Source organism: Oncorhynchus keta, chromosome 14 (genome assembly GCF_023373465.1).
Source record: "Oncorhynchus keta strain PuntledgeMale-10-30-2019 chromosome 14, Oket_V2, whole genome shotgun sequence".
Classification (NCBI taxonomy): Eukaryota; Metazoa; Chordata; class Actinopteri; order Salmoniformes; family Salmonidae; genus Oncorhynchus; species Oncorhynchus keta.
Window position 1 is genome coordinate 74,668,101 of NC_068434.1, and position 23,752 is coordinate 74,691,852.

Consider the following 23,752-nt stretch of genomic DNA (forward strand, 5'->3'; position numbering starts at 1 on the left):
CATACATGATGTGGCTGATCTGGACTGGCATGCTACAGCTGAGAGGGAGGGTTGGATATGATGTTTTGTGAAACAATACCATCTAGTGGCCAACGCTACTCAGTGCTCATTAGCAGCTCCAAGGGAAGCTATTTCTCCTGAAAATCGTTGTCTGTTTTTCTTTACAAAACTATGAAATAACACATATGGAATCATGTGGTAACTACAAAAGTGTTTAAAAAATATATTTTATATTTTATATTCTTCTAAGTAGCCACCCTTTGAGTTGATGACAGCTTTACACACTCTTGGCATGCTCTCAACCAGCTTCACCTGGAATGCTTTTTCAACAGTCTTGAAGGAGTTCCCACATATGCTGAGCACTTGTTGGCTGCTTTTCCTTCATTCTGCCATCCAACTCATCCCAAACCATCTCAATTGGGTTGAGGTTGGTCATCTGATGCAGCACTCCATCACTCTCCTTCTTGGTAAAATAGCCCTTACACAGCCTGGAGGTGTGTTTGGAGTCATTGTCCTGTTGAAAAACAAATGGGATGGCATATCGCCGCAGAATGCTGTGGTAACCATGCTGGTTAAGTGTGCCTTGAATTCTAAATAAATCACAACACCCCCACACCATCACACCTCCTCCATGCTTCACGGTGGGAACTACACATCTGTTCACCTACTCTGCGTCCCACGAAGACCCGGTGGTTGGAACCAAAAATTGGACTCATCAGACCAAAGGACAGATTTCCACTGGTCCATTGCTCGTGTTTCTTGGCCCAAGCAAGTCTCTTCTTATTATTGGTGTCCTTTAGTGGTGGTTTCTTTGCAGCAATTCGACCTCAAAGGCCTGATTCATGCAGTCTCCTCTGAACAGTTGATGTTGAGATGTGTCTGTTACTTGAACTCTGTGAAGCATTTATTTGGGCTGCAATTTCTGAATTTCGGACTTTGTCCGGATTGACTGACCTTCATGTCTTAAAGTAATGATGGACTATCGTTTCTCTTTGCTTATTTGAGCTGTTCTTGCCATAATATGGACCTGGTATTTTACCAATAGGGCTATCTTCTGTATACAACCCCTATCTTGTCACAACAACAAATGCATTCCAGGTGACAACCTCATGAAGCTGGTTGAGAGAATGCCAAGGTTGGCTACTTTGAAGAATTTGAAGAATCTCTTTTTGGTTACTTCATGATTCCATATGTGTTATTTCATAATTTTGATGTCTTCACTATTATTCTACAATGTAGAAAATAGTAAAAATAAAGAAAAAGCCTTGAATGAGTAGGTGTGTCCAAACTTTTGACTGGTACTGTATGTCTGAATATGCTCTGAACTTTGAAACTGGGTTAAAAACTGTCCATTGAGGACCTGCCCTGTCAATATTTGTAATCTAAAAAATGTGTGATTTGTTAGACGTGTATAGTGTTGGTCTGGGAATCAGATAAATTATGTCTCAGATGAATGACTCCCTGCAGAGGGAGAGAGTCTCATACATTCATCTGTGGGGACAAATTAATGATCACTAGAGCTATTACACAGAGTCATTGATGAAGAGGCTTCCCCAAGCTATTTGTTTAAAGACAAAATGGCTGTCATTTTGATTCTCAAGGGGAACCCAGCCTGCCTCCTATCCAAAGAGCCTCACTTAGTTACACTCCCCTCTCCATGAAAATATGTGGGTGTTAAAAACATATTGAAAACCCCTCCCTGTAGTCTCCCTTCCCTCTGTGGAGGAACTCAGTAATGAATCAATGACATTTGAGTGCTTTCACTAGTATCACTCAAGTGGGAAATAACATTGAGAGTCAGAGTCAGAGTCAACTCAGGTTAATGGAGGTGTCCATGTTGCCGTTTTATCCACAGCCTAATACCTCCAAATCCCCTGTTTCAAGTGTACAGCTGTACTTTATCATAATGTAGTCTACTGTATTAATATCTGAGGGAAAGGAGGAAAGAATTTAATGAATGTATTTAATGCATTACTATAGGTCACTAAGTCCTTGACTAACATTCAGGGGATATATACTGAACAAAAATATAAACGCAACATGTAAAGTGTTGGTCCCATGTTTCATGAGCTGAAATAAAAGATCCCAGAATTTGTCCATACACACAAAAAGCTTATTTCTCTCAAATTTTGTGCACAAATTTGTTGACATCCCTGTTAGTGAGCATTTCTGCTTTGCCAAGATAATCCATCCACCTGACAGGTGTGGCATATCAAGAAGCTGATTAAACAGCATGATCATTACACAGGTGCACCTTGTGCTGGGGACAATAAAAGGCCACTCTAAAATGTGCAGTTTTGTCACACAACACAATGCCACAGATGTCTCATGTATTGAGGGAGCGTTCAATTGGCATGCTGACAGCAGGAATGTCCACCAGAGCTGTTGCAAGAGAATTTAATGTTCATTTATATACCATAAGCCGCCTCCAACATCGTTTTAGAGAATTTAATGTTCATTTCTCTACCATAAGTTGCCTCCAACGTCGTTTGAGAGAATTTGCCACCCGGACAGCCAATGAAACTGCGGTGGCCGCGCCCCTTCCCAGAGATGTGAAATTGAAAATGTATTAATGAACTCATTTCAATTGACTGATTTCCTTATATGAACTGTAACTCAGCAAAATCATTGAAATTGTTGCATTTATATCTTTGTTCAGTATATTAGCTTGTCACTATCCATGTCACACTGAGCTGATTAATCATGTCAGTTGTTTCTATTGTCCAGGGGTTGGTGTGATAGAGAAGCCAGGTTTGGCCATTGTATTTAGCCTAGGTAACTGTAAAGTGCCTCTGTTCCGGTATCCCTGTTGACCTCTATCGCCTCTCACCCCTCACAGAGAGGCAGTCACAGAGAGACCAGAAATGTCAGTGCAGCAGGCAGTACCACAGACCAACCACGTTAACAACAACACCAGTAAGAGCCCCTCCCAGTCGCGTTCAGGGAGCCTCCAGCGGCCCGAGAGAGAGGAGCCTCCGGAGGGGGAGATCCGACTGAGCCAGGGGGACGAGGAGAGGTACGTGTTGGAGGCTCCTAGAAAGCTCAGCCATCCAGCCACGGAAGTAGAGGTGGACAGGCTCTCCCCAGACACTCTCCCTGGCCCCTCACACCCCAGGAATGGCCAGGCCCACAAAGTCCTCGCCACGCTGCCCCCTGAGCAGAATGGGAACGTTGTGTATAAGAGGGGCCTTGTCCCACGGACAGCCACAGAGAAGCAGGTGCAGAGGAAGACTGCTCTGGCTCAGGTGGAGCACTGGGTCAATGTACAGAAGGGAGATCCCAAGAGGTCAGTCAGAAGACCTACTTTACTCATCTAATCTTTACTCTTATCCTGAGCATAATCTTAACCTTAATCTTAAGCTTCAGTGATGATAACCCTAACCATCACAGGAGGTTGGTGGCACCTTAATTATGGAGAACAGGCTCGCTGTAACGGTCGGAGCGGAATAGATGGAATGGTATCAAAGACATCACACACATGGTTTCTATGTGTTTGATGCCATTCCCTTTTTTCTATTCCGGACATTATTATGATCCGTTCTCCCCTTAGCAGCCTGCTGTGCAAACTATAGCCTCAACCCATTCCCCAATATCAACCATTCAATTGACATACTGTATTATAACTAACTATTTATAAATGTCTCCCCCTGGTGGCGATTGTGAATATCTCAGCTCTGAACTGCTTTTTCACTGTAACCGTTTGTTAGAATAAACTGGTCATGCCTGAATGGCTGTTGATACTTTTTACTTAAATGCACTTTAGTTTCAACTCAGTATTGATGCTCAATTATGTACCTGGTGAAATAAGTAGACTGCACAGTTCATAAAAGGCCCTATCTCTCTTTCCTAACCTTAGCAACACATCTACTACTGAGTACTCCCTCCCCCTCCCTCGGCGGACCCCTCCCCTGCAGCCTAAGGCCGTGGTAGTAGAGGCCTACCAGACATTGCCAAAGACCCCCAGACTCCCGTCTGGCGGGAGCTCCCCTTCGGCGCCCCGCAACCTGCCCAGCGACTACAAATATGCCCACGACCGGCTCAGCCACTTCCGCATGTCCACCGATGAGCGCATGGCCACCAAGGAGGGCATGGTATGGCAGCTGTATGAGTGGCAGCAGCGCCAGCAGTTCCGCCACGGCAGCCCCACGGCGCCCATCTACACCGGGCCAGACTTTCTGGACACCTCCTCCTTCAGGGTCACTGTGGAGATGCCTCGCTCCATCTCTGTGCCCCCTTCCCCCTGTGAAGTCCCCCCATCTGTCCCCACCTTCAAACCACTGTCCCCCCACAGGCCACACACCCCCTCAGACAGGGTGACGGTCAGGCCGCTGGATGAGGTGCCACCTGGGGAGTCGCCCACCGGTTCCAGTTCTCCTAGACGGGTGTTTTCTCAGCTTTCTAAGGTAGGACTCTGACTCACTGGGGTTTAAAGGGTTAAAGAGGCTGGTCTTTCATAAAAGGGTTTCATTCTCACAGTTACTGAGTTACTGAGGCCATTTTGTTTGTAGTGAATTTCCAATTCATCTCTGTCTTAGAGGAATAATAACTTTGACACATTAACCGTTAGAGAAAGGGCCAACCATGGGAAGATGAGCATGAGAAGTAGCCCTGCTGTAACTTCCCGGCATCTTCACTTTGATGCCGGGCACAAGCTCCGAAGGATTCACACAGTCCACACCCAGGCCCTCTACACAGGTGGTAGGGTGTGTGTGTGAGTGGGAGCCTCTCCATCGTCCATTCCTCCCATCTCCCAGCCCGGCCCAGTCCACACCCAGGCCCTCTACACAGGTGGTAGGGTGTGTGTGTGAGTGGGAGCCTCTCCATCGTCCATTCCTCCCATCTCCCAGCCCGGCCCAGTCCACACCCAGGCCCTCTACACAGGTGGTAGGGTGTGTGTGTGAGTGGGAGCCTCCCCATCGCCCATTCCTCCCATCTCCCAGCCCGGCCCAGTCCACACCCAGGCCCTCTACACAGGTGGTAGGGTGTGTGTGTGAGTGGGAGCCTCTCCATCGTCCATTCCTCCCATCTCCCAGCCCGGCCCAGTCCACACCCAGGCCCTCTACACAGGTGGTAGGGTGTGTGTGTGAGTGGGAGCCTCCCCATCGCCCATTCCTCCCATCTCCCAGCCCAGCCCGGCCCAGTCTCCGGGCTCAGACACACACCAGCCTGTGTGGCTGTGTGCGTGTGAGTGGGAACCTCCCCATCGCCCATTCCTCCCGGCCCGGCCCAGTCTCCGGGCTCAGACACCCACCAGCCTCTATGGCCGTGTGTGTGCGAGTGTGTGACCCCCTGTGACAAGGCACTGTCCTGCGTCATCCGCACCCTGTGCTGTCTCCCTGCTGGCTGCCACACCCCCCACATGTGAGGCTGTCTTTACAAGGCTGCACTACACCAGCCTCCATGCAGCCCTTATCGCTAGCCCACTGTCCTCACACCAAGTAAACAGAATGTCCCAGCCTCTGTTTCCTCATCATTCACCCATAACGCCAAGTCACTAATTATGTGTCTTAAATAGAACACTGCCGCTCCGCTCGCTCACAGAATAATCATAAACACTCAAAGAGGAGAAGTATTTTTTTAATGAGCCACAGTTTGTGTGTGAGACCATCCAATAAAGCAATGGTTTATGGGTACTACATTTAGTCTGCAGATGAACTTTGTTTTGATGGATCTAGCATCTCTCAGACTGGTGATGTCTTTTTGGCTTGAGTGTGTATTTCAGGGCTGTGTTCCATGTACCTCTATGGAATATCACACAAGTAAGTGAGTGTGTGTGTGTGTGTGTGTGTGTGTGTGTGTGTGTGTGTGTGTGTGTGTGTGTGTGTGTGTGTGTGTGTGTGTGTGTGTGTGTGTGTTATTAGCGGCTAATTCAATTTGCCCAGGGCCTCTCAGCCCCTGTAAACATCTCCACTGTATCTCAACCATCAGCAAGGGTCTCTTTCTTCTGATCTTACATTTAAATTAAAAACCTATTATACAGCAAAAAAAGATTGGCTTGGGAATCTCTGAGGGAATGGCTCACAGTGCTTCTCTCGCTGATAGCAAACAAATGTTATTTTAAGAAGGCAGGTTGGGGATAATTTATGTGTAGTTAATTCAATCTCTCGTTGTTTGTGTCCTTTTAAGGTTCTGTGAAGGGCCTTGCCAAGGAATTATGTGTGTTAAGCAAAAATGTCAAACCTTCCAAACCCTGTAGCAACTTCAACTGGGGGCTTTATTTCAAATAAGAGGAGGAAGGATGGAAATAAATACATGGATAGAAGAAAAATCTGCTGTGTGCACAAATGAGTTTGTAAAGTTGCAGGCTTTCCCTTTAAGTTTGGGGTGTTACATATCAGAATGCCCAGTAGCGGGGACAGAAAGCCAGGAACGATCTGAACCACATTGCAGGCATATTCATCCTTGTAAATGTTCATTTATGATTTGCCATTCTGTTTGATCTGTGAAATGGGATATGTAGCCTAATAACTTGTTGATGTCTTTGTTTTCCCACAGACTAGTCAGCTGGAGAGACGGTCAATGCCAGCCATGGGCTACATCACACACACAGTCAGCGCACCAAGCTTGCATGGGAAAACGGTACAGCTTCTGTCTTGTTCATTTATCTTCATCACACACCCAGTTTAAACTATTCTCTGCTTTATATTTGGACTATTAAAGATTAATGCTGAAGGGAACTTCAATGTAATACATTTCAGTCAGAAAGCAGCACCATTTTCAGCTGGTGGATTCAGTGCTGTTCTGCTCTGAAGGGCCTTGTGTGGGTGACGGGGAGAGAGGAGCAGGTATTGTAGTAGGATGCCTTGGCCCACAGCTCTCTGGGGCCTGAAGAGCTGAGCCCTCACTGCTGCCGCCCTGGTGGCCAGGTGTTGAAGTGCTCTCTCTCTGTCCCTCCCTCTCTTTCTCTCCCTGGCCTGGGCCTGACCCTACTGCAGCCAGAGGAGTTGACCCTGCTGCTCATTCAGCTCAGGAGTCACCAGGCCAAGATGGCTGGTGTCCACGGCGACGCCCTCCACCACCTACATCACAACGGCCTCCTAGGCCCCAGCCTGCAGGTCAGGCCCCCTCGTATCCTCCCCCCTGCAGCCGCCCTGCTGCTCTGCAGCCCCACTCCAATTAATTGTGGATCCCCAGCCCCCAGACAAATCCCCATCACCCGCAGTCTGTGTCTCTGCTAGTGTTTTGGTCCCAGCTCCATCATTCATTGGACTGTGTGGTGTGTTGGTCGTGTTTTGTTGTACTAGTGGCTTAGGTGCTCCCCTGTTAGCATGGACTGTCTGCAGCTATAGATACACCAGCCTGTGTTGTGTTTGAATGGACGGCCTCACTCATCTGTCGGCATAATGTAGCACTCCGTTGAGCCTTACACAGACGTGTTTCATTTGATTTGTTAAAAAACAAACATGATGTTGCTCCCAAGCTTCATATCAAGCATGTTGCTTGTTGACTATGCACCGTGCCTGTCTTCACATACATCTACTGTAGCCTTATCTTCTGTTTGAGCTCTTTGCAAACCTGGATAACTACAATGACAAATGTATTTTTTACTTTTCTTACACATTTCCCCTCTAAGTCCTGGTTGTGTTGAACTGTGTGTATCTGAGAGGTCATTCTTATTAGTGTAAAGTGATCCTGGGTATACAGGCTGGCTCAGGAGTGTCTCCCTAGAGCAGGGGTAGGCAACTAGATTCAGCCGCGGGACGGTTTTTGTTGGAGCAAATGGAACCTAATTATAATAATTTGTACACTGAAAATGTTATTGAAGTGGAAGTAATACCTTAATTACACCGAGTCATGATCACATATGTCTCTTTTTTTAAATTTGTGGGAGTACTTGGGAACAGATCTCCTAAATTCAACTGAATTCCTGGTGGTTTTACAGTCTCTTTTTTGACCAAAAAGAAAGAAAGGTGCCTGTTGCCGACCCCTGCCCTAGAAGAGCCAGTCCAAACACAGTGCACTGCTCTGATCTCAGACCTGCACAACCACAGTGAAGCTGTAAAGGTGCTCAATGACAACCACCGTCTCTCTCCATCAACACTTATGTTCTGTTCATCCTCATGTAGACATCATTCACCTGTGCCGGAGATTTGTTGGCGAACTGAATTATAAGCAGTATACCGCCCTATGAAATGCTTAAGCTATTTGTGTAAGCATCCCTAAACTATTTAGATAGCAGGCTTACACTACAATCTAGTTTGGTGTAAATTCTCATAATATAACCGAATCAATCTGCCTGATTTTTCTGTTCTATTTTGCCACGCTAATATTCATTTGACTGTATTGATATGATCTCTCCAATGAGAATGAAGTAGAGATATAGAGTTGTGCTGTAACAGTACCTGACTAGTCTTCCTATACTATAGCCTCCTAGCATCCTTTGCAGCTTTCAGTCTTGTGATCTGTCTCTCCACTCCTCATTGTCTGTCAGGCAGATGATACTTACATGCAACTGAAGAAGGACCTGGATTATCTAGATCTGAAGGTGGGCCCCAGGAGAAAAGATCATGTAAATGATGATTTATCTCTCTCTCTTCCTCCTCTCTCCTCTGTAGCCTGCATCCTGCTCTTCCTTCCACTGTCTACAGTGTCAGTCTCTTCCTCATTCACACACCTCCTTCTGCTGCTCTCTCCTCTTCTTTCTGACCTCGTTCCTCAGGGCTGTGTGGTTTAGGTTGATGTTGGAATTTAAACTGTCTTCTGTGTGTTTTAACCACTGTTGTTTTTGTTACTAATGCTCGGTATACTGAGAATAATGCTATGCTTCATTCATCTGTGTGTCTTTACTATCAATGCAGCAAAGAAAACCACTTGAGTGCAATATGATCTCATACATAAAATGATCTGATTATCGGCTACAGTATAAATTATACAATTTTCTATATTGTGTCAAAGCTAGCTATCCTTGCAATTGGATAAAAGTACATTTGGAATAGTACATATTCAACCCTGAAAACATGGGGCCAAAATATCATACCTCCACTGATGGGAACTGAAGCTTCAAGCAGCACACTACATGTCAAAAACTACATTTTGCGTCATAAATTTCACTTCCCATCAGGCAATGCTGCTAAAAGAGACCTAAAATGGGCACGTTCGACATTGCAGCCGACATTAAAGGCGTGTCGAGGCTGACTGATCTACAAATCACCTTGCATCCTAAATAACTACACAATATTATTTGTAGATCAGTCAGTCACAATTTACCCATGATACATCATGGATTTGATGCTCTCGAACCCGAAAAATATCTTGCTGCTGTGCGGCTTCATAGAATTCAGAGAATGCCAAGAGTGTGCAAAGCTGTCATCAAGGCAAAGGGTGGCTATTTGAATAATCTCAAATCTAAAATACACTGCTCAAAAAAATAAAGGGAACACTTAAACAACACAATGTAACTCCAAGTCAATCACACTTCAGTGAAATCAAACTGTCCACTTAGGAAGCAACACTGATTGACAATACATTTCACATGCTGTTGTGCAAATGGAATAGACAACAGGTGGAAATTATAGGCAATTAGCAAGACACCCCCAATAAAGGAGTGGTTCTGCAGGTGGGGACCACAGACCACTTCTCAGTTCCTATGCTTCCTGGCTGATGTTTTGGTCACTTTTGAATGCTGGTGGTGCTTTCACTCTAGTGGTAGCATGAGACGGAATCTTCAACCCACACAAGTGGCTCATGGAGTGCAGCTAATCCAGGATGGAACATCAATGCGAGCTGTGGCAAGAAGGTTTGCTGTGTCTGTCAGCGTAGTGTCCAGAGCATTGAGGCGCTACCAGGAGACAGGCCAGTACATCAGGAGCAGGACTGCTACCTCCGCCTTTGTGCAAGGAGGAGCACTGCCAGAGCCCTGCAAAATTACCTCCAGCAGGCCACAAATGTGCATGTGTCTGCTCAAACGGTCAGAAACAGACTCCATGAGGGTGGTATGAGGGCCCGACGTCCACAGGTGGGGGTTGTGCTTACAGCCCAAAACCGTGCAGGACATTTTTCATTTGCCAGAGAACACCAAGATTGGCAAATTCGCCACTGGCTCACTGTGCTCTTCACAGATGAAAGCAGGTTCACACTGAGCACATGTGACAGTCTGGAGACGCCGTGGAGAACGTTCTGCTGCCTGCAACATCCTCCAGCATGACCGGTTTGGCGGTGGGTCAGTCATGGTGTGGGGTGGCATGTCTTTGGGGGGCCGCACAGCCCTCCATGTGCTCGCCAGAGGTAGCCTGACTGCCATTAGGTACCGTGATGAGATCCTTAGACCCCTTGTGAGACCATATGCTGGTGCGGTTGGCCCTGGGTTCCTCCTAATGCAAGACAATGCTAGACCTCATGTGGCTGGAGTGTGTCAGCATTGATGCTATGGACTGGCCCGCCCGTTTCCCAGACCTGAATCCAATTGAGCACATCTGGGACATCATGTCTCGCTCCATCCACCAACGCCACGTTGCACCACAGACTGTCCAGGAGTTGGCGGAAGCTTTTGTCCAGGTCTGAGAGGAGATCCCTCAGGAGACCATCCGCCACCTCATCAGGAGCATGCCCAGGCCTTGTAGGGAGGTCATACAGGCCACACACACTACTGAGCCTCATTTTGACTTGTTTTAAGGACATTACATCAAAGTTGGATCAGCCTGTAGTGTGGGTTTCCACTTTGATTTTGGGTGTGACTCCAAATCCAGACCTACATTGGGTTGATAAATTTGATTTCCATTGATCATTTTTGTGTGATTTTGTTGCCAGCACATTCAACTATGTAAAGAAAAAAGTATTTAATAAGAATATTTCATTCATTCAGATCTAGGATGTGTTATTTTAGTGTTCCCTTTATTTTTTTGAGCAGTGTAGATTATGACTTGTTTAACACTTTTGTGGTTACTACATGATTCCATATGTGTTGTTTCATAGTTTTGATGTCTTCACTATTATTCTACAATGTAGAAAATAGTAAAAAATAAAGAAAAACCATTGAATGAGTAGGTGTTCTAAAACTTTTGACTGGTAGTGTAAGTCTAATGCCAGCTTCAGCTGAATGACCTTGTGTGTTGTAATGATTCTACATTCTGCTATCAGCAATTCTCTTCCATTAACAACAGTACAAAGCATTTGATCCTCCTGAAGTGATTTGTATGTACAACACCACAAACCTTAATTAACCTTCTGTTTCTTGGAGTGGGGAGTTCTATTATCGATGTGTACAGTCTGACACCTCTCTATTTCCTGTTTTAAAACAGATCAACAGTATTGACCCGTTGATCGTTATGGTACACAATGTGTTAGAAAACACCCCTCCAGGTTTTGGGTCCAGTTGGAATGTAAGGATGGTGTGCATACAAACAGATTCCACTGCTTCTCCTAATAGAATGTGTATAATGCACTCCTTCGCCTGCCCATGTTTGCTGTGATGAGTGGTCATGTTAGAAGAGAGACCCACCTGTAACTGTAGTGCATAGCTTTGCCTGCTGGGTACTGTAGTCCATCATGGTGATGCTGTGTCAGTGTGTGCTGACTGACTGATGTGGACTCTGTCTCTGCTCTCTGTGAGAGGGAGTCCCATTGCATGCTGTTGAACCCTGGATTGCACTTTGTTTCAAAGCCTTTCTTTTCCTTTTGTTTGTCTTGTAACCACTATAGAGACGACCCAAGGGTGCTCTTTGAGAAACGTCAACACTGATTATCATATAACACTTGTATTAGAATCAGAGCTATAAGGTCAACTAAATAATGTGTGCTTTGGTTGTAATTGTAAACACACCTACATCTCTATACTCTTTGAAATGTATCAACAGAAATCATTAGCGCTGTTTGGGCATTAAGTCAATTGAAATCTCTTAGCGAAAGACACTGAAATATATCTACAGTTTATATCAATTCTAACTGGGCCAGTTCACTGACGTCTCTGAGATATGTCTTTGGCCAAGTCTGATTTATCACTGTAACAGAGAGGATCTGAAGGAGGTGCCATATTTCCTGCTAGTTCCTCCCTTTCTCTTGGTTCATAAAGAGGACACGGTCGTTAACTAAGCCCACGGACACACTGCCAGGAAAGAGCAGCTTTGTGGTTCTCCGTTGTGGCCTCTCTCTTAAATGCACAGATGCTGTTTTTGACCATAAATATATTTGCACAGCTTTTAAAGCAGTCGTATTGCATTGTCTTGTGCACACTACTACCCACGTATTTTTTGTTGAATCATTTTTTGCATACCGGTTCTCCATTGTGGTTTCTGCCATCCCAATGTCCTTAGCAAGGTCTCATGCTGTTGCTTGATAATTGCTGTATGTTGTTGTTGTTGAGTGTTATCTATTGAAGTTGGTTTTAATATTTAGGGTAGTTGAACTTTTTTTTGCAACTATTACTGGGATAAGTAAGGTTGTATTTGTGCCTTTGGGGCATTGCAGGTTACAGGCCGTGAAACTCTAAAAGACAGACCATCGAGACCTGTTCAGATAGCAGAGAGCGATGTTGATGTAAGTATACCGGCCCCCACACCCAGTTTATCCATCTCTCTCCTTTTCTTCAACGTCTATCGTTTTTCACATCTTACAACCCACTACAGAGACAGTGAACTGAGGATTTGAGAAGTTGGTATTGTGTAGTTGTGGTAAACAGAGGGTGTGTAGGGAGGGAACGGAGCAGAGCGAAGATGCAGGACTGTGGGGACAGACAGCTTCACTGTTAAAGCCTGAGAGTATCGACAAGGGATTTTATTTCCAGCTCTCAATTTAAAGGGAAAAATACATGTAATGGGATTTTAGACGTAGAGCTCTTAAATTTTTCAGTTTGATTTCTGTCATCCAGCCTTTTTAATTCTTTGTTTGCTCAGAATGGAGGTAAATAAGCTGGATGTCTTGGCTTTTCATCATTAGCATTGTTCCAGTTTAACAATTTATAAGAATTTGCTGGTGAATTTGTTTGAACAATGAATATTTCATGCAATTAAAACAACAATATACGGCTGTGAAATAAAAAAACAGCTTAATTATTAATTGAACAGAATGATAAATAGAACTCAAGAATAAACACTCAGTGTGTGAGAAAGATTGTAAACTAGGCAGTCTTATTTTGTTTTCAGAAACATATAACCCATTTCTGCGGGGAAACAAATATGCCAGTCTCAATAAGCACTGTTCTCTTAAAAAGTGAATTTCAAAATATGGATTTTTGATTATGATTGCTTATAATGGGCATTACCATTCCCCACAAGCAGACAGTATAAAGCTTTATTTCTTTATTTTTCACACAGAGAAGATGAGGTCCTCAGGGCATTTCAGAGAGATGGATCTTATTGACATATTTACAGACAGAGCAGACTACAGTAGACTATCAATTCATTCTGCTGGGCACTGTGGTTTGAATAGTGTTTACCAGAAGCTGCTGGGCAGAGGGTCCCTGTTCCAGCCATAGACCTAGTCTTCTTAGACCTTATCAATCTCTGTTCTCTGTGCTGCCTGCTGCTGTTCCCTGTGCAGGTGAAGTTAAGCCGACTGTGTGAACAAGACAAGATCCTTCAGGAGCTGGAAACAACGATACGCACGCTCAAGGAAGACAAGGTATTGGGTTTTCTGTGTTTGTTTGTGTGTGTGTGTGCGTGCACATGTTTGTCCACGTGTGTGTACCTGGGTATGTGTACGTGTGTATTAGCTCCCCCGTATGGTCTCGTGGTGAATACCCCAAGCCCTCGTGGTGTCCTGTCCTACAGGACAAGTTGGAGTCTGTGCTGGACGTGTCCCACCAGCAGATGGAGCAGTACCGGGACCAGCCAGCCCACCAGGAGAAGATATCCTACCAGCAGAGACTACTGCAGGAGGACGTGGTGCACATCAGAGCTAAGATCTCTCAGGTGTCCACGGTAAGGCCTGCACTGTCTGACCTAACACAGCCTGGCTCACTGATTTGGACATAGCCCCATTGACTGACCACACAACCTCCCTCTCTGTCTTTCTCACTCTCTTACTCTCTATCACGCTCCCTCTCTTACTCTCTCACTCTCTCTTTATCTATGTTTCTCTTGCTCCATGCAGGAGATGGAGAATGCGTGGAATGAGTACAGCAGCCTGGAGAGAAATGTAGACTGGTTGAGGACAGCTCTGGAGGGCCAGATGAACCGCAGTGGGCTCTCTCAGGTCAGGATCGCACCACAACCACACCACTGCAAACACATACTCTCGTACAGATTCCCAGAGGGATGGGAACAACGTTTGTAGTGTTTGTGTTCATGGTTGTGTGTGTGTTTGTCTATGAGCAGAAGGAGAAGTCCCAGTTCAAGAGGGAGTTGTGGAGGATTGAAGACGTAATAGCAGGCCTCAGCTCCAGCAAAGCCAACTACCAAGTCACCATCTCCTCTGTGACCAACCCAGGTGAGAGGAGTGCTGTGGCTCTGCCTCCGCTTGCCTCTACTAACACACACTGGAGCTCAGGACGAGCTGGAGAGAGAAATGGATGCTACTTGTCATGTGCTTATATATTTACAGGGGACAAAATGGATGAGTTGATTATGGTCTATATGTGTATTTGGCTTTTGTGGGTGGAGTGTGGGGGTTTTGTGTAATTTTAACGTGTATGTTGTGTGTGTCGAGGGGGTGTTTTACGTGTGTGTGTTTTTGTGCCTCTAGAGAGAAAACTTGTGCCTTCCGTGTCGCCGTCGTCAGTGCCTTCTCTGTCTGCCAGTCCCTCCCTCGGAGAGATGAGACTGGCCCAGCAGCACAGCCCTCACCTCAGCCCCACAACCCCCACCTCCACCCAGCACACCACCGCAGCCCTCCCCATATCTGTGTCAAAATGGGTGAGTGGTCCCCACTCCTCTCTCACTCGAAGGACATAGTGTTGAATGTTATCCTATCTGATAGTAAATGTGGTTGAATATGATGGTAAAGGCTATGCTGGTTGGTTGTTTTCTCTGCAGGCAAATGAGGGCGCCCCTCCCCGACCACCACTACCTCAGCTATACAGTCCTGAGGACCACGCCCCCGCCGTGCCTCCGCTGCCCAGGGAAAGCAGCGTCATCAGACACACATCTGTACGAGGCCTCAAACGACAGTCTGACGAACGCAAGCGGGACAGGGAGATCGGCCAATACACCAACGAAGACAACAAGGTGTGTGCTTGGAGAGAGCTATGGAACCATGTGTCTGTGTGCCTGTGTGTCTGTGTGGTACTGATCTCTGTCTCTGTGGGTGTCAGGTGGAGCTGCGCACCTTCCTGAGTGAACCTGAGCTTCTGGGAGTGGGAGGGTCTGGTCACATGAGGATGGGGGCCTTGGGGCATGATGGTGGCTACCAGACCCTGCCAAGCAGAGGTAAGTAGCTCTAGGTCCAACACATGTAATGCACCTAGATGTAAAGTGGAATAACATGTTTGTTTCTATGAAGAAGTCTTACTCTTCAGAATAAGCAAACAGCTTGAAAGACTAAACAGCTTGTTTTTTATAGTGTTCACACCAGCAGAAATATGTGCTTTGTAATGTACCCACTGAACATGCTTTGGCTCTTGTGCTCACTTGGGAGTCGTGTTTTCATATTTGCTGTCTTTCTCTCAGGGCCGGCTGGCTCCTCATCCAGGCTAAATCAGTCCACCAACATCTCCTCATATGTTACCCTCCGAAGAGGAGCCTCAGCCGCCTCAGGCCTGAAGGTAAGACCAACTATTTCTGACTGACTAAGAGTCAAGAGACAAGGTGGAGAGGCATCACAAATATTGTTTCTAAATCCTGTCATGGCTTTTACTTTTGTGGAGCTGAGACAAGCTGACTTGATTAGATGCAGCATCTAGTACAAAACGCTGAGTACATGGGAAAAAACGAGGTTATTTTCCATGAAGAAAACTTTTGACTTATTCCAGCTGGCCAACAGTATTGTTATAATAATCAAACAAGATTAGAAGTTTAAATTGCTATTGATTAAAAATGTAGGCTAGTGTAGTAGTATAAGTAGATACTGTATTACAGCTGTGGGATAATAGCCGCTAGTTGTATAGTAACAGTAGAATTACTGACTGCAGTAGTTGTGACTGTATCCCAGTAGTAGTAGTAGTAGTAGTAGTAGTGGTAGTGTGTGAATGTGGTAGTAGCAGGCCAAGTAGTAGTATTTTGATATATAGAGTGGCGTTGCTGAAGCAAGGAACACAAATAACTATAACTCAGAAGTAGGTGAAATATTTAATATATATATTTTTTATATATTTTTATTTCACCTTTATTTAACCAGGTAGGCCATTTGAGAACAAGTTGTCATTTTCAACTGCGATCTGGCCAAGATAGATCAAAGCAGTGCGACACAAACAACACAGAGTTACACATGGGATAAACCAACGTACAGTCAATAACACAATAGTAAAGTCTATATACAGTGTGTGCAAATGTAGTAAGATTAGGGAGGTAAAGGCAATAAATAGGCCATAGTGGCGAAATAATTACAATTGAGCAATTAAACACTGGAGTGATAGATGTGCAGAAGATGAATGTGCAAGTAGAGATACTGGGGTGCAAAGGAGCAACAAACAAAAGAATAACATGGGGATGAGGTAGTTGGGTGTTGTCACGATCGTCGTATGGAGGGGACCAAAGCGCAGCGTGGTGTGAATACATTCTTCTTTATTTAATGAAGAACAAGAAGAACACTTAAACAAAAAACAACAAAACGATTCAGACGAACGTGACCGCTATATAAACAATGTGCAAACGTGCAACATAACATAGACACCTAGATGAAAACAACCCCATAAATCTACTAAAAACCCTAGACAGTACAAACACCCTAGAATAAGACAAAAACACACATATCACCCATGTCACACCCTGACCTAACCAAAATAATAAAGAAAACAAAAAATACTAAGGTCAGGGCGTGACAGGTGTGCTATTTACAGATGCGTTATGTACAGATGGGTTATGTACAGATGGGTTATGTACAGATGGGTTATGTACAGGTGCAATGATCGGTAAGCTGCTCTGACAGCTGATGCTTAAAGTTAGTTAGGGAGATATAAGTCTCCAGCTTCAGTGATTTTTGCAATTTGTTCCAGTCATTGGCAGCAGAGAACTGGAAGGGAAGGCAGCCAAGCAGGAGTTGGCTTTGTGGGTGACCAGTGAAATATACCTGCTGGAGCTCGTGCTATGGGTGGGTGCTGCTATGGTGACCAGTGAGCTGAGATAAGGATGTGCTTTACCTAGCAAAGACTTATAGATGATCTGGAGCCAGTGGGTCTGGCGACGAATATGTAGCCAGCCAACGAGAGCATACAGGTCGCAGTAGTGGGTCGTATATGGGGCTTTGGTGACAAAACGGATGGCACTGTGATAGACTACATCCAGTTTGCTGCGTAGAGCGTTGGGGGCTATTTTGTAAATGATATCGCTGAAGTCAAGGATCGGTAGGATACTCAGTTTTACGAGGGTATGTTTGACAGCATGAGTGAAGGATGCTTTGTTGTGAAATTGAATTTTGGATTGGAGATGCTTAATGTGAGTCTGGAAGGAGAGTTTACAGTCTAACCAGACACCTAGGTCTTTGTAGTTGACAACATATTCTAAGTCAGAACCGTCCAGAGTAGTGATGCTAGTCGGGCGGGCTTGTGCGGGCAGAGATCGGTTGAAGAACATGCATTTAGGTTTGCTTGCATTTAAGAGCAGTTGGAGGTCACAGAAGGAGTGTTGTATGGCATTGAAGCTTGTCTGGTGGTTTGTTAACACAGTGTCCAATGATGGGCCAGAAGTATACAGAATAGTGTCGTCTGCTTAGAGGTGGATCAGAGAATCACCAGCAGCAAGAGCGACATCATTGATGTATACAGAGAAAAGAGTCGGCCCAAGAATTGAACCCTGTGGCACCCCCATAGAGACTGCCAGAGGTCTGGACAACAGGCCCTCCGATTTGACACACTGAACTCCATCTGAGAAGTAGTTGGTGAAGCAGGCGAGGCAGTCATTAGAGAAACCAAGGCTGATGAGTCTGCCGATAAGAATGCGGTGATTGACAGAGTCGAAAGCCTTGGCTAGGTCGATGAATATGGCTGCACAGTAGTGTCTTTTATGATGTCGTTTAGGACCTTGAGCGTGGCTGAGGTGCACCCATGACCAGCTCGGAAACCAGATTGCATAGCAGAGAAGGTATGGTGGGATTCAAAATGGTCCGTGATCTGTTTGTTAATTTGGCTTTCAAAGACTTTAGATAGGCAGGGTAGGATAGATATAGGTCTGTAACAGCTTTGGTCTAGAGTGTCACTCCCTTTGAAGAGGGGGATGACCGTGGCAGCTTTCCAATCTTTAGGGATCTCAGACGATGCGAAAGAGAGTTGAACAGGTTAGTAATAGGGGTTGCAACAATTACGGCAGATAATTTTAGAAAGAGAGGGTCCAGATTGTCTAGCCCAGCTGATTTGTAGGAGTCCAGATTTTGCAGCTCTTTCAGAACATCAGCTATCTGTATTTGGGTGAAGGAGAAATGGGGGGGGGCTTGGGAAAGACCACTCTAAATATTTAGAGTGGTCTTGTGAAGCAAGGCACACTGATAAGTCAGAAGTATATCAATTAACTAGAGTGTTCTTGCAGAAGCAAGTCACACTAATTAGTTATTCTCATTCATGGAATGTGTTCCCCTACTTCTATAATTTGACATTTCTGAAAGTTCCACAGCAGTTAATTCAACAGTGTGAAGTTAGCTTAATTAAGGTAGGTGATGCGGTTACTAAAACAGCTGTCGATCGTGATTGGTGTAAGTTATTCCTATTCTGATTTCCGATTTGAATAGCTTAGAAGTAGACTAAGATTTTGTACTCTATGTTGTTGTCCTAGTGGTTGGGAAAGTGGTCAAAATGGCAGCGGTTTCAAAACATTGAGAGAAAAAATTGTTGATGCGGTTACTAAAGCAGCTGTGTGGTTTGATTGGTCAAATATATTTCTGTTCTGGTTTCAAATTTAAATAGCAGAAACGCAGACTAAGATTTCCTTCTCCAAGTTTTTGTATAAATTGTTGGGAAAGTCACATTGTTTACAGTGAATAGAATCTTGGAAGTCTGGGAGTTTTTAACAACGAGAGCTTTAGAATATTGAAGAAATCCCATTAAAGTCGCTGATTTTTTTTGGGGGGGGGGACAAAAAGCTTAATAGTTTAAAAAGTATACATTTTATCAAAAGGCTGTGTACAAGAATACTATTCGAGACCGGTATACATGTTTTAAAGTTTGAATGGGGTTTCTCGGCCTGCATGTTTGAATGGGGTTTCTCGGCCTCCACGTTTGAATGGGGTTTCTCGGCCTGCATGTTTGAATGGGGTTTCTCGGCCTGCACGTCTGAATGGGGTTTCTCGGCCTGCATGTTTGAATGGGGTTTCTCGGCCTGCATGTTTGAATGGGGTTTCTCGGCCTGCATGTTTGAATGGGGTTTCTCGGCCTGCATGTTTGAATGGGGTTTCTCGGCCTGCATGTTTGAATGGGGTTTCTCCGCCTGCATGTTTGAATGGGGTTTCTCGGCCTGCATGTTTGAATGGGGTTTCTCGGCCTCCACATTTGAATGGGGTTTCTCAGCCTGCACGTTTGAATGGGGTTTCTCGGCCTGCATGTTTGAATGGGGTTTCTCGGCCTCCACATTTGAATGGGGTTTCTCAGCCTGCACATTTGAATGGGGTTTCTCGGCCTGCACGTTTGAATGGGGTTTCTCGGCCTGCACGTTTGAATGGGGTTTCTCAGCCTGCACGTTTGAATGGGGTTTCTCGGCCTGCACGTTTGAATGGGGTTTCTCAGCCTGCACGTTTGAATGGGGTTTCTCGGCCTGCACGTTTGAATGGGGTTTCTCAGCCTGCACGTTTGAATGGGGTTTCTCGGCCTGCACGTTTGAATGGGGTTTCTCGGCCTGCACGTTTGAATGGGGTTTCTCGGCCTGCACGTTTGAATGGGGTTTCTCGGCCTGCACGTTTGAATGGGGGTTTCTCGGCCTGCACGTTTGAATGGGGTTTCTCGGCCTTGCCGTTTGAATGGGGTTTCTCGGCCTGCAAGTTTGAATGGGGTTTCTCGGCCTGCACGTTTGAATGGGGTTTCTCGGCCTGCACGTTTGAATGGGGTTTCTCGGCCTGCACGTTTTAATGGGGTTTCTCGGCCTGCACGTTTGAATGGTGTATGAAAAATTGTGTTCCAAAAAATAAAATCTAAAATAAGTTAGGTCATTATTTAAAATGTGACTTCTGAGCAAGTCACATTAAAGAGCAACTGCCCCTAAAAAACAACTGCTCATTTAGAAAACAGCCTATGTGGCCTAAATATGAGTCAGAAGTATTTATTCTACTGTCAAAATGTATTACAAAGTATAAATAGAATACTTTTGGTCATAATGTCAGTCTCGCCCAAAACTGAGTTTTGTACCTGAGCATGTCACAATGTAAATGAAGGTTGGTTTTATTAAAGTCCTGCCCACATGCCCACAGCTGGCAGCACACAAGTATAATCAGTTCAGAGTGCAGCTGCACACGGCCTGATCATAATGCCCTTGATAAATGAGGTTTTACTTTGCGTATTCCTATGGGACAATATGCAAAAGTTCCAATAGCTCAATGACTTAAAAACCTCAAAACACTATAAATTGTAGAAATTCATATACAACTATTAAAAGCTAAAAGGTATGCAACATAAAAATATTGTCTCATTTACGTTGAGTAGTTAAGTAGCCCAGAGATAGGCTATCCAAAGTCAAACCAATTTTGCCACGGTTGTACACCAGCCGGATTAAGCTAATTGGCGAAAGAATTTGGCTAACTCTTTCCACCTGCAAACACACACACACACACACACACACACACACACACACACACACACACACACACACACACACACACACACACACACACACACACACACACACACACACACACACACACACACACACACACACACACACACACACACACACACACACACACACACACAAAACACCCACATCAAACTACACCCCGAAATCAACTCACGTTTAAATTCAGTCATGGCCGCTAGCATTTCTTAATGAACCAAATCTCAAACGAGGCCAAATCAGGAATTTCAGCCGCCTTTTAATCATCTACAACTTGAGGGGGTGTAAGACAGCCTATGCAATGCTAATGAATGACTGGTTTAAAGACATGCTCCGGAACTTTGGCGACCACTAAGTATTTTTAAACCTCCTGCTTTGGGCTCAATGTGTCAATATGTAGATCATACATGCATAATATGAGAAGAATGACTTAGTTCAATTAGCCACGAAATCCCGAGTTTGAAAGCAAAACATATTCTGGAAGCTGTGCTGCGACATTTTACCTACATCGTTCCCCACGTGGGCCAGCTCCCTAGCAATTCAAGTTCTAGCCACGACCCCAAGATGCACACACAGCCGAGCCTGAGAAATAGCAATGATGTGGTGCACATATCTAAATGACCAAAAGTACGTGGACACTCGTTGAACATCTCATTCCTAAATCATGGGCATTAATATGGAGTTCATCCCATCTTTGCTATAACAGCCACTCTTCTGGTAAGACTTTCCACTAGATGTTGGAACATTGCTGCGGGGACATGCTTCCATTCAGCCACAAGGGAATTAGTGAGGTCGGCCACTGATGTTGGGTGGTGTTTGATGGGGTTGAGGTCAGGGCTCTGTGCAGGCCAGTCAAGTTCTTCCACACCGATCTCAACAAACCATTTCTGTATGGACCTCGCTTTGTGCACGGGTGCATTGTCATGCTGAAACAGGAAAGGGCCTTCCCCAAACTGTTGCCTCAAAGTTGGAAGCACATAATCGCCTAGAATTTCATTGTATGCTGTGGTGTTAATATTTCCCTTAACTGGAACAGTTACACCCCCTAGCCCGAACCATGAAAACAGCCCCAGACCATTATGTCTCATCCACCAAACTTTACAGTTGACACTATGCATTCGGGCAGGTAGGCTTCTCCTGGCAACCCAGACAGCACTCGGCAGTCCCGTTCTGTGAGCTTGTGTGGCCTACCACTTTGCGACTAAGCCGTTGTTGCTCCTAGACGTATACTATTCACAATAAGATCTCTTACAGTTGATCGGGGAAGCTCTAGCAGGGCAGAAATTTGACAAACTGACTTGTTGGAAATGTGGCATCCTATGACGGTCTCGCGCTGAAAGTCACTGAGCACTTCAGTAAGGCCATTCTACTGCCAATGTTTGTCTATGGAGATTGCATGGCGGTGTCCTCAGTTTTATACACCTGTCAGCAACGGGTGTGGCTGAAATAGCCCAATCCACTAATTTGAAGGGATGTCCACATACTTTTGTATATACAGTGTATGTTTCGTAGTAAGTAGTAATTTTTTCGTAGTAATTTTTGGGGACCACTTTTGGCTCGTGAGCGCAGCTTTCAGATCTACTGGCTAAAAAGTATACAGGAGAACCTCTTTAATGTTGCAACATGGACCGAGAACTCATCGTCTGGGAGTGCAGGCCGAGATTAAGCTAGAAACCCCATTCAAGCTTTAAAACATACCGGTCTGGAATAGTGTTGTATACAGCTTTTTTAAAATAAAATGTATACTTTTTAAACTATTACGTTTTTTTGTCCTCCCCCCAAAAAAATCATCCACTTTAATGGGATTTCTTCAACATTCTAAATTTCTCATTGTTAAAAACTCCCAGACTTTTTTGCATCTTGATCTAATGTAAAATTATGGTGGCACCTAAACTCTCTTTAACCTCTCCTTCCTTTCCCTACTGCTCTCCCTCTCCCTCTCTGTCTCCCCCTCTTCCTTTGCCATCCTCTCTCCTGCTCCCTCCCTCCCGCTCTCTCTTGCTGGTGTCGTGGGCTGTGTTAATTTATACCATCCCTCCCTCCTCTCAGGAGAGACCAAAGAGTGCCTTGGAGCGTCTGTACTCTGGGGATGTGCTGCAGCAGCAGAGCAGGGGGAGGATGAGTGCTGAGGAGCAGCTGCAGAGGATGAAGAGGCACCAGAAAGCTCTGGTCCGCCAGCGCAAGAGGACCCTGAGTCAAGGAGAACGCCAGACCTCTTCATCACGAGCCTCCTCCTCCTCATCATCACAGCAACGCCCCATTTCCGCAGACCTGGGCTCAGTACGTTAGAGCTACGCCTCACACGCCTAAAGCATGACGATTAGAGCTACAGCTACAATGCATGCAGAAGTAACAATGCATGCGACCACTAATACATTTCAGTTGCCTAGGGTTTTCATAGTGCCGTTGATGTGAGTTTGAGTGTGTGAGTTGGCCTGAACTAGCTGGTGCAGCAGGTAATTGGGTGTGAGAATTGACTGCTGTGATTGTGTGAGCGGTGAGAGGTGAGAGATGCTGTGGTGTGACATGCAGGTGGAACTCCTGGTATTCTCACCTAGGAAGTGAAGGACTATGAATATGCAATAACAGAAAGGACAGAATAGGCAGGGCCCCTGATTTCAAATGTCCTTGACTCCATCGCAAGAAAATGATTGGAAGGATTGAGGGATATTCACATAATGCATTTTAGACTACAGTCTGTCTCTACTGAAGTAGACTCTGCTATGATAGTGATCATGGTAATGATTAACCTCACTTCCTCAACGCTATTAAAGACCCTGGGAGATATGGAAACGGCATTCTTATATGTCGGCCATCTTTAACTGTGTCAAAGTGCTTTTTGTTGGTTAGCTTGTGAGAATCTTTATGTGAATTATTAGTACTAAACACTGATGCATTAATGCAGCTTCAGTAAATGAGCTTTGTGGGGGTTGATTGTAGGTGATTGATTGTGCTACACTGAATCATATCCCTACTGA

The 23,752-nt window shown here is 45.2% G+C and overlaps 1 protein-coding gene across 8 annotated transcripts in view; it reads left to right on the forward strand.

The window, feature by feature from the left end:
• plekha7b (pleckstrin homology domain containing, family A member 7b) overlaps positions 1-23,752 on the forward strand; it is a 170,730-nt gene that overhangs the window by 129,130 nt on the left and 17,848 nt on the right. For 3 of the 8 annotated variants that reach the window (XM_052462547.1, XM_052462545.1, XM_052462551.1), the window contains 15 exons: positions 2,840-3,286; positions 3,857-4,403; positions 6,496-6,579; positions 6,936-7,055; positions 8,432-8,509; positions 12,403-12,471; positions 13,474-13,554; positions 13,704-13,853; positions 14,026-14,127; positions 14,250-14,361; positions 14,617-14,786; positions 14,907-15,098; positions 15,185-15,299; positions 15,540-15,634; positions 22,824-23,054. In XM_052462547.1, coding sequence (XP_052318507.1) covers positions 2,840-3,286; positions 3,857-4,403; positions 6,496-6,579; positions 6,936-7,055; positions 8,432-8,509; positions 12,403-12,471; positions 13,474-13,554; positions 13,704-13,853; positions 14,026-14,127; positions 14,250-14,361; positions 14,617-14,786; positions 14,907-15,098; positions 15,185-15,299; positions 15,540-15,634; positions 22,824-23,054 — 2,593 coding nt within the window. The remainder of the gene's footprint in view (positions 1-2,839; positions 3,287-3,856; positions 4,404-6,495; positions 6,580-6,935; positions 7,056-8,431; positions 8,510-12,402; positions 12,472-13,473; positions 13,555-13,703; positions 13,854-14,025; positions 14,128-14,249; positions 14,362-14,616; positions 14,787-14,906; positions 15,099-15,184; positions 15,300-15,539; positions 15,635-22,823; positions 23,055-23,752) is intronic. The other 5 variants (XM_052462552.1, XM_052462549.1, XM_052462546.1 and 2 more) reach the window with 4 other exon arrangements.